Below are 14,033 nucleotides of genomic sequence, written 5' to 3'. Positions count from 1 at the left end.
GTGTTGTCATAGTGTAGTAACAAGTATATATGTGTAGTATTGTCCAGTACTTGACTCTGGTGTTGTGATAGTGTAGTAACAAGTATATATGTGTAGTATTGTCCAGTACTTGACTCTGGTGTTGTGATAGTGTAGTAACAAGTATATATGTGTAGTATTGTCCAGTACTTGACTCTGGTGTTGTGATAGTGTAGTAACAAGTATATATGTGTAGTATTGTCCAGTACTTGACTCTGGTGTTGTGATAGTGTAGTAACAAGTATATATGTGTAGTATTGTCTAGTACTTGACTCTGGTGTTGTGATACTGTAGTAACAAGTATATATGTGTAGTATTGTCCAGTACTTGACTCTGGTGTTGTGATAGTGTAGTAACAAGTATATATGTGTAGTATTGTCCAGTACTTGACTCTGGTGTTGTGATAGTGTAGTAACAAGTATATATGTGTAGTATTGTCGAGTACTTGACTCTGGTGTTGTGATACTGTAGTAACAAGTATATATGTGTAGTATTGTCCAGTACTTGACTCTGGTGTTGTGACAGGGAAGTAACAAGTATATATGTGTAGTATTGTCCAGTACTTGACTCTGGTGTTGTCATAGTGTAGTAACAAGTATATATGTGTAGTATTGTCCAGTACTTGACTCTGGTGTTGTGATAGTGTAGTAACAAGTATATATGTGTAGTATTGTCCAGTACTTGACTCTGGTGTTGTGATACTGTAGTAACAAGTATATATGTGTAGTATTGTCCAGCACTTGACTCTGGTGTTGTGATAGTGTAGTAACAAGTATATATGTGTAGTATTGTCCAGTACTTGACTCTGGTGTTGTGATAGTGTAGTAACAAGTATATATGTGTAGTATTGTCCAGTACTTGACTCTGGTGTTGTCATAGTGTAGTAACAAGTATATATGTGTAGTATTGTCCAGTACTTGACTCTGGTGTTGTGATAGTGTAGTAACAAGTATATATGTGTAGTATTGTCCAGTACTTGACTCTGGTGTTGTGATAGTGTAGTAACAAGGATATATGTGTAGTATTGTCCAGTACTTGACTCTGGTGTTGTCATAGTGTAGTAACAAGTATATATGTGTAGTATTGTCCAGTACTTGACTCTGGTGTTGTCATAGTGTAGTAACAAGTATATATGTGTAGTATTGTCCAGTACTTGACTCTGGTGTTGTGATAGTGTAGTAACAAGTATATATGTGTAGTATTGTCCAGTACTTGACTCTGGTGTTGTCATAGTGTAGTAACAAGTATATATGTGTAGTATTGTCCAGTACTTGACTCTGGTGTTGTAGTATTTACAGACCACATGACTCTTGACGAAGTCGTAACTGCTTTCATTTGTTTTCAAACCAAAATATCTCAAAACATAAACTTTAAAAGCTACATGAGTCACTGTATCCTCTCGTCCTCAGTCAGATCTGGCGGGATTTAATTTTCCTTTAGCTGTGGAGAACTCAATGACTGTGGAAGTCTAATTGCAACACAAACATTCACAAAAAGCCGTGGATATTTGCAATTTAATTTTAACCAAAAAAAACGAATTATTTAATTTTACTCACACTTTGTGCGAATATAAAACCATAAAATAAAAATGATTTGAAAGCCAAATATATATAAATATTATTTTTTTAAATGGATACTGTGCTGCTGAATATGGATAAAGTATCATGAAAAGAAATGTCACCATACTTAAGTTAATGGATATTTTCTCTCAACTCTACTTGGAATGTTCTCTTTCGTTCTTCTTGACCGTGATTATAAAACGATGTGAACATGTTTTCTCTCAGTAAACGAGTCACTGCAGTATCAACTTTAATCTTGATGTTTCTCTCTCTCTCTCTCTCTCTTCTTTTGTTTCTCTCTCTCTCTCTCTTCTTTTGTTTCCTTCACTCTCTTCTTCAGACTCGGGTAAATACCTGGCAGTGGCGTCTCACGACAGCTTCATCGACGTCTACAACATCCTCACCAGTAAGAGGGTGGGCGTCTGTAAAGGACCCTCCAGTTACATCACACACATCGACTGGGACTCCAGAGGTGAGTTGTGTACATGTTAACAACAGTGTGTGTCGTTCCTGAGCCACACACTGTTGTAATGATGAGATGATGTGTTTAATGACGTCACTGTATGTTTTAGTTTACATTATAGAATCAGTGACACATCTTTTCAACAGGAAGAACAAACTCAATCAATACAGATTTGTTTCCACTTCATCACATAAACAAATTCAGTTTTGATTTACGTTTGAAGCAAAAATGTTTTTCTATGTTTTTATATTAATGTCAAAAATAGGATCTTTTGTCTCCTCATCCTACCATTCTACAGTTGGATGGATATGGATATGGATATGGATATGGATATGGATATGGATATGGATATGGATATGGATATGGATATGGATATGGATGGATGGTTGGATGGATGGATGGATGGATGGATGGATGGTTGGATGGATGGATGTTTCGATGGATGGATGGATGAAAGGTTTGTTGAATGGATGGATGGATAAATAGATGGATGGATGGATGGATGGATGGATGGATGGATGGATGGATGGATGGATGGATGGTTGGATGGATGGATGGAATGTTTGTTGAATGGATGGATGGAAGGTTTGTTGAATGGATGGATGGATGGATGGATGGATGGATGGATGGATGGATGGATAGATGGATGGATGGTTCGATGGATGGATGGATGAAAGGTTTGTTGAATGGATGGATGGATGGATGGTTGGATGGATGGATGGTTGGATGGATGGATGGATGGATGGATGAAAGGTTTGTTGAATGGATGGATGGTTGGATGAATGGATGGATGGTTGGATGGATGGATGGATGAAAGGTTTGTTGAATGGATGGATGGATGGATGGTTGGATGAATGGATGGATGGGTGGATGGATGGATGGAATGTTTGTTGAATGGATGGATGCATGGATGGATATGGATGGATGGATGGATGGATGGTCCAATGGATGGATGGATGAAAGGTTTGTTGAATGGATGGATGGATGGATGGATGGATGGATGGATGGTCCAATGGATGGATGGATGAAAGGTTTGTTGGATGGATGGATGGATGGATGGATGGATGGATGGATGGTTTGATGGATGGATGGATGAAAGGTTTGTTGAATGGATGGTTGGACGAATGGATGGATGGATGGATGGATAGATGGATGGATGGTTCGATGGATGGATGGATGAAAGGTTTGTTGAATGGATGGTTGGACGAATGGATGGTTGGATGAATGGATGGATGGGTGGATGAATGGATGGAAGGTTTATTGAATGGATGGATACGTTGATGGTTATGGATAAATGGATGGATGGATGAATGGAATGATTGATGGATGGTTGGTTGGAAGGATGGATGGAAGGTTTGTTGAATGGATGGATGGATGGATTGAAGGTTGTTTGAATGGATGGATGGTTCGATGGATGGATGGATGGATGGATGGTTTTACCTTTTACCTTACCTTATATATGGATAGATGGAAGGTTTTCTAACTCAAAGAAAAGGATACAAAGACGAACATAGAACAACATCATCATAATAAACAATAACACATAAAAAACAACAACTAAACTCACTCTAGAAAACATTTGTGAGTGAAGGTGAACTTTATTGATGTTGTTCTGACGTGTCTCAGGTAAACTACTGCAGGTGAACACTGGAGCTAAAGAACAACTTTTCTTCGAAGCACCGAGAGGTCGAAGACAAATCATCAAGAACTCAGAGGTGAGTGACATGTGTCACGTCAGTGTGTGTGTTGTTGTTGTTGTTGTTGTGTTACATTTTACAACGATTTAACTTTCCACAACCTTGTAATCTTTGTTTACCTTTCTTTGTGTTATTGTGTTATTTCCTATGACCTTTGTTCTTTTATTTGCACTTTGTTCTGGTTTTTATGAAACTATCGTGTGCTGTAATGTCTGGAACTATAGACCCGACTTTAATAAAGTCTTTCTAATTTAATCTAATCTAATCTGATCTAATCGAATCTAATCTAATCTAATCGAATCTAATCGAATCTAATCTAATCTAATCTGATATGATCTAATCTGGTCTAATCTAATCTAGTCTAATCTAGTTTAGTTTAGTCTAGTCTCATCTAGTCTAGTCTGATCTGATGTGATCTGGTCTAATCTGGTCTGGTCTGGTCTGATCTAATCTAATCTAATCTAATCTAATCTGATCTAATCTAATCTGATCTGATCTGATCTGATCTGATCCAATCTAATCTAATCTAATATAATCTAAACTGATCTAATCTAATCTAATCTAAATTGATCTAATCTAATCTAATCTGATCTGATCCGATCCGATCCAGTTTTATCGTATCTTATCGTATCTTATCTTATCTTATCTTATTTTATCTTATTTTATCTAATCTAATCTAATCTAATCCAATGAATGTTGTTAAGAAAGTCCAGTTCTTGGACCTCTGACGTGTGTGCTGTGGTTCTGCAGCTGGAGCGGGTGGACTGGTCCAGCTGGACGTGTGTTCTGGGTCCCAGCTGTGAAGGCATCTGGCCGACGCACAGTGACATCACCGAGGTCAACGCCACGTCCCTGACCCGAGACCGCACGCTGCTCGCCACGGGGGACGACTTCGGGTTCCTGAAGCTGTTCAGCTACCCCGTCCGGGTGAGTCTCGGTCGCGCCGGAGTCCACCAGGGTCTGACCCTGTGTCCCTGCAGGGCCAGTACGCTCGCTTCAAGAGGTACGTGGGTCACAGCGCTCAGGTGACCAGCGTGCGGTGGGTCCACGACGACGCCGCCCTGCTGACGGTGGGAGGAGCCGACACGGCGCTGATGATCTGGGCCAGAGAGCGCGGAGCCACGACGGTCGGCGAGGGCGACGCTCCCATGTTCCGGGACAACAGACCCCCGGTGGACAGCGAGGAGTCGGACGACGACGTGGAGGAGGACGGAGGTGAAGGATGTGATGGATCTCGTGAAGGTCAAGGACGAGGCTGGAGGTCGTGATGTTCTGATGGTCCGTGCAGGTTACGACAGCGACGTGGCTCGAGAGAAGATGGTGGATTATGTCACCAAGATGTTCGCCGTCAGTGTCAGAGACATGTCTGGAACCAAACCTCATCAGCAGATGAAGGAGATGTCGGCAGAGGAGAGGTACACACATATATACACATATACACACATATACACACATATACACACATATATACACACATATACACATATACACACATATACACACATATACACGTATACACACACATATACACACATATATATACACACATATATACACACACATATACACACATATACACATATACACACATATACACACATATACACACATATACACATATACACACATATATACACATATACACACATATACACGTATACACACACATATACACACATATATATACACACATATATACACACACATATACACACACATATACACACATATACACATATACACACATATATACACACATATACACATATACACACATATATACACACATATACACATATACACACATATACACACATATACACACATATATACACACATATACACATATACACACATATACACACATATACACGTATACACACACATATACACACATATATATACACACATATATACACACACATATACACACACATATACACATATATATACACACACATATACACACATATACACACACATATACACATATATACACATATATATACACATATATATACACACATATACACACATATACACACATATATACACATATATACACATATATATACACACATATACACACATATACACACATACACACACATATACACACTTATATACACTTATATACACACACATATACACACATATACACACACATATACACATATATATACACACACATATACACACACATATACACATATATATACACACATATACACACATATACACACACATATACACATATATATACACACACATATACACACACACACACACACACATATACAGACACATATATACACACACATATACACATATATATACACACACATATACACACATATACACACACATATACACATATATATACACACATATACACGTATACACACACATATACACACATATATATACACACATATATACACACACATATACACACACATATACACATATATATACACACACATATACACACATATACACACACATATACACATATATACACATATATATACACATATATATACACACATATACACACATATACACACATATATACACATATATACACATATATATACACACATATACACACATATACACACATACACACACATATACACACTTATATACACTTATATACACACACATATACACACATATACACACACATATACACATATATATACACACACATATACACACATATACACACACATATACACATATATATACACACATATACACACATATACACACACATATACACATATATATACACACACATATACACACACACACACACACACATATACAGACACATATATACACACATATATACGCACATATACAGACACATATACACACACATATACACACACACACAATTATACACACATGGTTATACACACACATATACACATATGGCTATACACACACATGCTCACACACACACATACACATGGTTATACACACACCCGCCCTTACACACACACCCGCCCTTACACACACCCGCCCTTACACACACATGCTCTCACACACACCTGCCCTTACACACACATGCTCTCACACACACATACTCATACACACACATGCCCTTACACACACCTGCCCTTACACACAAATGCTCATACACACACCTGCCCTTACACACACATGCTCATACACACACATGCTCATACACACACATGCTTATACACACACCTGCCCTTACACACACATGCTCATACACACACATGCCCTTACACACACATGCTCATACACACACATGCCCTTACACACACATGCTCATACACACAAATGCTCATACACACACACATATAAACACATAAAAGTGTATACACAAATATATACATATATACATATACACGCTCACACACACATGTATTCTTACTTACACACAAGCACACACATGTATTCTTACTTACACACAAACACACACACACCCACAGCAAGTACTCGCTGCTTCTTTTAAAAGTGAGCTTTTGTTGTCATTGTGCGTCTGTTGTCATGTTGTGCGCTGTGTGTGTGTTTTCATGCATGTGTGGGCTTTTGCAAAGTTGGCTCTTCCTCGTGTATTTAAAACAATATTTTTAAAGGAAGATTTAGGGAAAATACTTACATACCTATGAAGTAATCTTTCAATTTGTCCTGAAATATCACATATTTACATTTTTAATGTAACATAAACAAAAATAAAATAAAAGGAAATTTTATTTACAAAATAAATAAAAATAGATCAACTTGATAACTGTATGGGAATAAGAATAAATAAGAACATATAAAATAAAATATTTTAATCACAAATAGCAAATTTACAATTAATACAGTTGAAACTAGTATCATATCATTAAATTAAAAACAATATTATATTATATATAATATGCTTCACATTAATGAACACATTTTCATTCAGCTTCACGGAAAACAAACCCAAAAAAAGCGAACTCTGGTTGCAATTACACTGTTCCAACAGTAGGGGGAGTAAGAAACAAACATGTTCAATTTTTTCTAGTGCATGTCAAATATAACTGTTACTTTGGACTCTAGTGTGTCTTTAGAACCGGTGGTCTCGGGTCAGACGGTCTCGGGTCAGACGGTCTCTCCAGACGAGGCTAACGTCTCACAAACAAAATGGCTTCTGCTTCTGTCACTGTGACGTCAAATGTCTGCTCGCTCTGGTTCTGCTGATTTTATCCCAAACGTAACGTCTGTGTTGTGTCTTAACTTGCATTCCAATGGAGGCAGGGCATCGTCAAGTGAGTACTTACCCCTGCGCTGCACTTTTGTGGGCTCCTCCGGGGCCACGTTTGATACAGTTGTGAGGGGCCATGATAACAAAAACACAGTATAAATAAACTAAACTAAATTAATTATTTGTTGTATTTTATATAATTTTAAAGGGCAAATAATGTGATTTCAAGAGTGTCTTAAATTGATCTCGGAACTCTATTGTATTATCATTATGTTTCTGTTTGTACAAAACTCTCTTTAAATATCTATAAAGATATTTACATTAGGAAAGGCGCTTAAGCCCCGCCCACTATATCCGCACGATTCTCATAACCACGCCCACTCTGCTGTGATTGGTTAAACGTCGAGTTTTGTCAGTGCAGCGTCATCAATCCAGGAAGTCTACGCCTCCTTTATAAAGAAAGAAGTTAAAACCCTTTTTTTTTTTTTAAATAACTTTAAAAAAATGTTCAAAGCAGAGAACACAAGTTCTTTAACAAAAACCTTGTATTGATATTTAGACACTAGTAAAGATTAATACAAATATATATACAAAGTAATGTCTGACCTCAGAAGGGCCACACAAATACAATAAAAGGGCCAAAATAAGTCCAATACAAAAATAAATAATGTACATTTTTGGGGTATTTTGAACCATCTAAAAAAACAAACTGGTCATTAAAATATGTATTTATTCACTTTAATCCTTGTGTTATCTCAAAGGATACCACAAACACATTTGTTTTCTGGCATTCGGGTCACCTTGACCCAGAGACGACACAAGGGTTAAAAAGGATTGTGAAAAGTTAATGACAATAAAAATCTGACTTAAGCATTTAAATAAAACTCACATTCGTTAACGTTGAGTTTTGTTTTTGTTATTTAAACTCCTTAACATGATTGATTTGATGAGAAACAGGATTTTCAAAATAAAAGCCTGTTCAAACCATAAAAATGGATGAACAGAGAAAACAAACGACGACAGTTTCAACACAATAAGTCTCGTCTGACCTTGAATGATCTCCATGTGTGAGCGTGAGCTTCATGTCGGCGTCCAGGTCCAGCGGTCCCGTCCTGACCCGCGTGTGTTTGCTCTAGACCTCCAGTGAGTCGAGCGGCGCCGCAGCCGGAGAAGCTGCAGAAGAACAACGTGACCAAGAAGAAGAGGCTGGTGGAGGTCCGTCCATCTCTCCGTCTCTTGTCTCTTCTGGACTCACCTGTGCTGTGTCCACCTGCAGGAGCTGGTCCTGGACCACGTGTTCGGGTTCAGAGGTCACGACTGTCGCAACAACCTGCACTACCTCAACGACGGCGCGGAGATCGTGTACCACACGGCGTCCACGGCCATCGTGCACAGCCTCAGCCCCGGTCAGTGTTTGTGTTGATGTTTGTTACTCAAGACACGATGAGAAGGTTCGATCCAAAGTGTCTCAATAAGTTCAGGTTCAAACGAAGATGTTTCTTCTGCAGGAACTCAGAGCTTCTATCTGGAACATACAGACGACATCTTGAGTCTCACAGTCAACCAACACCCAAAGTACAAGAACGTCATCGCGACTGGACAGATCGGTAATTATTTGTGTGTGTTTCTGTGTGTTTGTTTGTGTGTGTTTCTATGTGTGTTAAAGTGTGTTTATGTGTTTATTTATGTGTGTTTCTGTGTGTGTTAAAGTGCGTTTATGTGTTTGTTTCTGTGTGTTTCTGTGTGTTTGTTTGTGTGTGTTTCTATGTGTGTTAAAGTGTGTTTATGTGTTTGTTTATGTGTGTTTCTGTGTGTGTGTGTGTGTGTGTGTTAAAGTGTGTTTCTGTGTGTGTTAAAGTGCATTTATGTGTTTGTTTCTGTGTGTTTCTGTGTGTTTGTTTGTGTGTGTTTCTATGTGTGTTAAAGTGCGTTTATGTGTTTGTTTATGTGTGTTTCTGTGTGTGTGTGTGTTAAGGTGTGTTTCTGTGTGTGTTAAAGTGCGTTTATGTGTTTGTTTATGTGTGTTTCTATGTGTGTTAAAGTGCGTTTGTGTGTTTGTTTATGTGTGTTTCTGTGTGTGTGTGTGTTAAAGTGTGTTTCTGTGTGTGTTAAAGTGCGTTTATGTGTTTGTTTATGTGTGTTTCTGTGTGTGTGTGTGTGTGTGTGTTTCTGTCTGTGTTAAAGTGTCTTTCTGTGCTTGTATGGAGTCATGATTTGTGTGTGTGCGTGTGTTTCTGTGTGTGTCTGTGTGTTCAAATGTTTGTTAAAGTGTGTTTCTGTGTGTGTTATAGTGTGTTTCTGTGTGTGTTTCAGTGTATTTCTGTGCGTGTTAAGGTGTGTGTGTGTGTTAAAGTGTGTTTCTGTGTGTGTCAAAATGTGTTTTTTTGCTTGTGGAATCATGATGTGTTTGGTTTGTGTGTTATAAGTGCGAAAAAAGTGTGTATTAGGGTGTGTGTTGTTGTGATGTTGGACTCTATTTTATTATCGGTGTGGGTTTGTAACCCTCTTTTAAAAAATATTTTTTCATTAGAAAGTGATCTTAAGCTCCGCCCACTGAAAAACTTTATTTTTCTGGAGATTAAATCTTGTTGACCATAACCACACCCACTCTGCTGTGATTGGTTGAGCGTGGAGGTTTGTGACCGAACGTCACTGAGCCTGGAAGTCTCCACCTCTGAGGGACTCATTGTATAAACAAAGCTGGGCGGGATTACAGCTGGCTGGAGGAGGAGTGAAGCCATTGTTACATCATAATGGACTCTCGTAACCTCTCGTTCGTCCAGATTTCAGAGCAACTTTATAAAGTAATAAAGTGTAAAACATGGTCATGATGAGAAGTTACTGCGTCTTGAAGAACATTTACTACATGTGAAAGTTGATCATTAGCTGACCTTTAATGTATGTGTGTGTGTGTGTGTGTGTGTGTGTGTGTGTGTGTGTGTGGTAATTCTTTGTGTAAAAAGTGTGTGCACAAACGTTAATAAGTGACCACCTTAAGAACACATGTTTTAATGCATGGCCAACTGAAGCTTTTATTTGTTTTTATTAAACCTGCTTCTCTGCTTCCTGTCGAACCTGCCTGCTGACCTCTGACCTCTAACTTTAATATACGATAACCAGAGGAGAAATCTTAATTAAGAATGATTTGAAACTGAATTATGAATGATTCGACATCTTCAACTCTTCCCAAACAACCACCAAAAACTCTCACGTTTATCTCAGTTTGTTTATCTTAGTTTGTTTATGTTTACTTTGACTCAACAGGCACGAGCGTCATCACTAACTTTCTTTTCTTTGATCTGAAAAAAAATCCCTGTCACGGCTCAACTCACTGCAGAACTTTTTTTTATGTTGTTTTTGTTTGTGTGGCTGCCTCGTGTTTGTGCGTCGCTGTCACAAAACCTGCAGGTGACGTCGCTGAATTCGCAGGTAAACACTTAACCACAGCCCCCCCCCCCCACACCCCCCGCACCCCTGCCTAGTGTGCAGGCACCCCTCAACCCAGACCCTCAACCCAGACCCCCCAAGAGTCTGAAGTCTACTAAAGCAAACTTGATTCGAATGTTTGTAAAACGTACTTCTAAGTTTGTCATTGACAACTTTACTTAAACACTGATACACTTGTAAATACACTTTAATAACATGTTATTATCAGATAAACAAGTAAATAAAGAGGACCTGAAGTCCTCGCTCTGGTTTCTCGGGTGTCTGACTCTGCCTGATCCCTCTCACCGCTCGACCGATGATGCCTGATCGTGACTCTCCCCCCTCCGTGTCGCGTTCCCTCGTGGTCGTCACCTGAACGCACCTCCGCTCTGACGCAGGGAACACGCCGTGCATCCACGTGTGGGACGCCATGAGCAAGCAGACTCTGTCCATCCTGCGCTGCCCGCACACCAAAGGCGTCGGTTACGTCAACTTCAGCGCCACAGGGAAGCTGCTGCTGTCCGTGGGCGTGGAGCCTGAACACACCATCACTGTGTGGCGCTGGCAGGAGGGTGAGGACCAGATCTGACCCGGAGTCTGTAGAACTCAAGGCCTCAGATCACTTTAGTCACAGGATGATTGATTCAGAATCAATTTAAAATGAATTCAATCATTTATTTATTGAAAGGTTGAGTTTATTGGCATTAAATAATTAAAATTGATCTTTTTTTATTAAATTATTAAATGTTATCATTTGTTTATTAAATAAATGAAAAGTATCGTTTGTTTATTGAAAGTTTGAGTTTATTTTTTATTAAATTATTAAAATGTATCATTTATTCATTGAAAGGTTGAGTTTATTGGCATTAAATAATTAAAATTGATCTTTTTTTTTATTATATTTTACCATTTGTTTATTAAATAATTGAAAAGTATTGTTTGTCTATTGAAAGGTTGACTTTATTTTGTATTAAATAATTAAAATTGATATTTTTTTATTATATTTTACCATTTGTTTATTAAATAATTGAAAAGTATCGTTTGTTTATTGAAAGGTTGAGTTTATTGGCATTAAATAATTAAAATTGATATATTTTTATTATATTTTACCATTTGTTTATTAAATAATTGAAAAGTATTGTTTGTTTATTGAAAGGTTGACTTTATTTTGTATTAAATAATTAAAATTGATATTTTTTTATTATATTTTACCATTTGTTTATTAAATAATTGAAAAGTATCGTTTGTTTATTGAAAGGTTGAGTTTATTGGCATTAAATAATTAAAATTGATATTTTTTTTATTATATTTTATCATTTGTTTATTAAATAATTGAAAAGTATCGTTTGTTTATTGAAAGGTTGACTTTATTTTTTATTAAATAATTAAAATTGATATTTTTATTATATTTTACCATTTGTTTATTAAATAATTGAAAAGTAATCATTTAATTATTAAATAATTAAAATGTATCATTTGTTTATTGAAGGGTTACATTTTCTTTATTGTTTATGTTGTAAACATATTGTTAAGATTTATTGATGTATTTATTTTTACACGTTGAGGTTGGTATTGCAGTTTTTATAATTACATGAATAATAATAATCTAAATTCAATATTTTTTAATCCCAACCTTTTAAATTCAATATAAAGTTATTGTCACTATTTCAACAACATTTAATATTGAATTTAAAAGGTAACAAAGTAAAAAATGTCGAATTACAAACATTGATTTTTTAATTATTAGAATGAAAATATCAAACTTTATATGTAAAAAATCTAATATACAAATGATTATTCATGTATTTATTCAATAATTCATGTTTTTTAAACTCACTTCAGGATCCAAGGTCTGCAGTAAAGCCGGGCACCCCGACCGTATATTCGTGGTGGAGTTCCGACCCGACTCGGACTCACAGTTCGTGTCGGTCGGAATCAAACACGTGAAGTTCTGGACGCTGGCGGGCGGGTCGCTCATGTACAAGAAAGGAGTCGTGGGCAAAGTGGAGGACGGACGGATGCAGACCATGCTGTCGGTGGCGTTCGGAGCCGTGAGTTGAAAAAAATCCTCTCGTTGAAAAAGTTACTCTCTGACCTCTGGGATCCACCGACAGAACAACTTGACCTTCACCGGAGCCATCAACGGGGACGTGTACGTCTGGCGGGACCACTACCTCCAGAGGGTGGTGGCCAAAGCTCACACCGGACCGGTCTTCACCATGTACACCACCCTGAGGGACGGACTCATCGTGACCGGCGGCAAAGAGAGGCCGTGAGCATTTGATTGACACACACTCAAGTCACAAAGATAAACTTTAACTCACGTAAACAGAAAAACATTATAAAAGGATTTGTAAGTAAGTAAGTAATTTTTATTTATAAAGCGCTTTTCCAGACCAGGGTCACAAAGCGCTTAAACAATCAAAACAATATTTAATAAAGTATATACTTTAAAGATCAAGATAAAACTGATAACACAACAAGAGTTCCAGAAAATCAAGGAAAAGCCTGAACAAATAGAAACGTCTTCAGATGTTTCTTGAAGGAGTCAGTAGATCATCAAACACAGATGTTTCTTGAAGGAGTCAGTAGATCATCAAACACAGATGTTTCTTGAAGGAGTCAGTAGATCATCAAACACAGATGTTTCTTGAAGGAGT

General features: G+C 37.6%; 1 protein-coding gene across 1 annotated transcript in view; it reads left to right on the top strand.

The window, feature by feature from the left end:
• Window positions 1-14,033, top strand: part of LOC148069011 (echinoderm microtubule-associated protein-like 6) — a 71,273-nt gene that overhangs the window by 50,004 nt on the left and 7,236 nt on the right. Inside the window, exons 25-35 of the mRNA XM_087801953.1 lie at window positions 1,918-2,049; window positions 3,667-3,755; window positions 4,488-4,664; window positions 4,718-4,952; window positions 5,026-5,152; window positions 9,084-9,162; window positions 9,224-9,353; window positions 9,456-9,554; window positions 11,772-11,945; window positions 13,216-13,424; window positions 13,488-13,645. Coding sequence (XP_087658079.1) covers window positions 1,918-2,049; window positions 3,667-3,755; window positions 4,488-4,664; window positions 4,718-4,952; window positions 5,026-5,152; window positions 9,084-9,162; window positions 9,224-9,353; window positions 9,456-9,554; window positions 11,772-11,945; window positions 13,216-13,424; window positions 13,488-13,645 — 1,609 coding nt within the window. The remainder of the gene's footprint in view (window positions 1-1,917; window positions 2,050-3,666; window positions 3,756-4,487; window positions 4,665-4,717; window positions 4,953-5,025; window positions 5,153-9,083; window positions 9,163-9,223; window positions 9,354-9,455; window positions 9,555-11,771; window positions 11,946-13,215; window positions 13,425-13,487; window positions 13,646-14,033) is intronic.

This window comes from Callionymus lyra, chromosome 11, assembly GCF_982586985.1.
Source record: "Callionymus lyra chromosome 11, fCalLyr1.hap1.1, whole genome shotgun sequence".
In the NCBI taxonomy this organism is placed as follows: Eukaryota; Metazoa; Chordata; class Actinopteri; order Syngnathiformes; family Callionymidae; genus Callionymus; species Callionymus lyra.
Note: the sequence above shows the minus strand (reverse complement) of the source record. Positions and strands in the feature narration are given on the sequence as shown.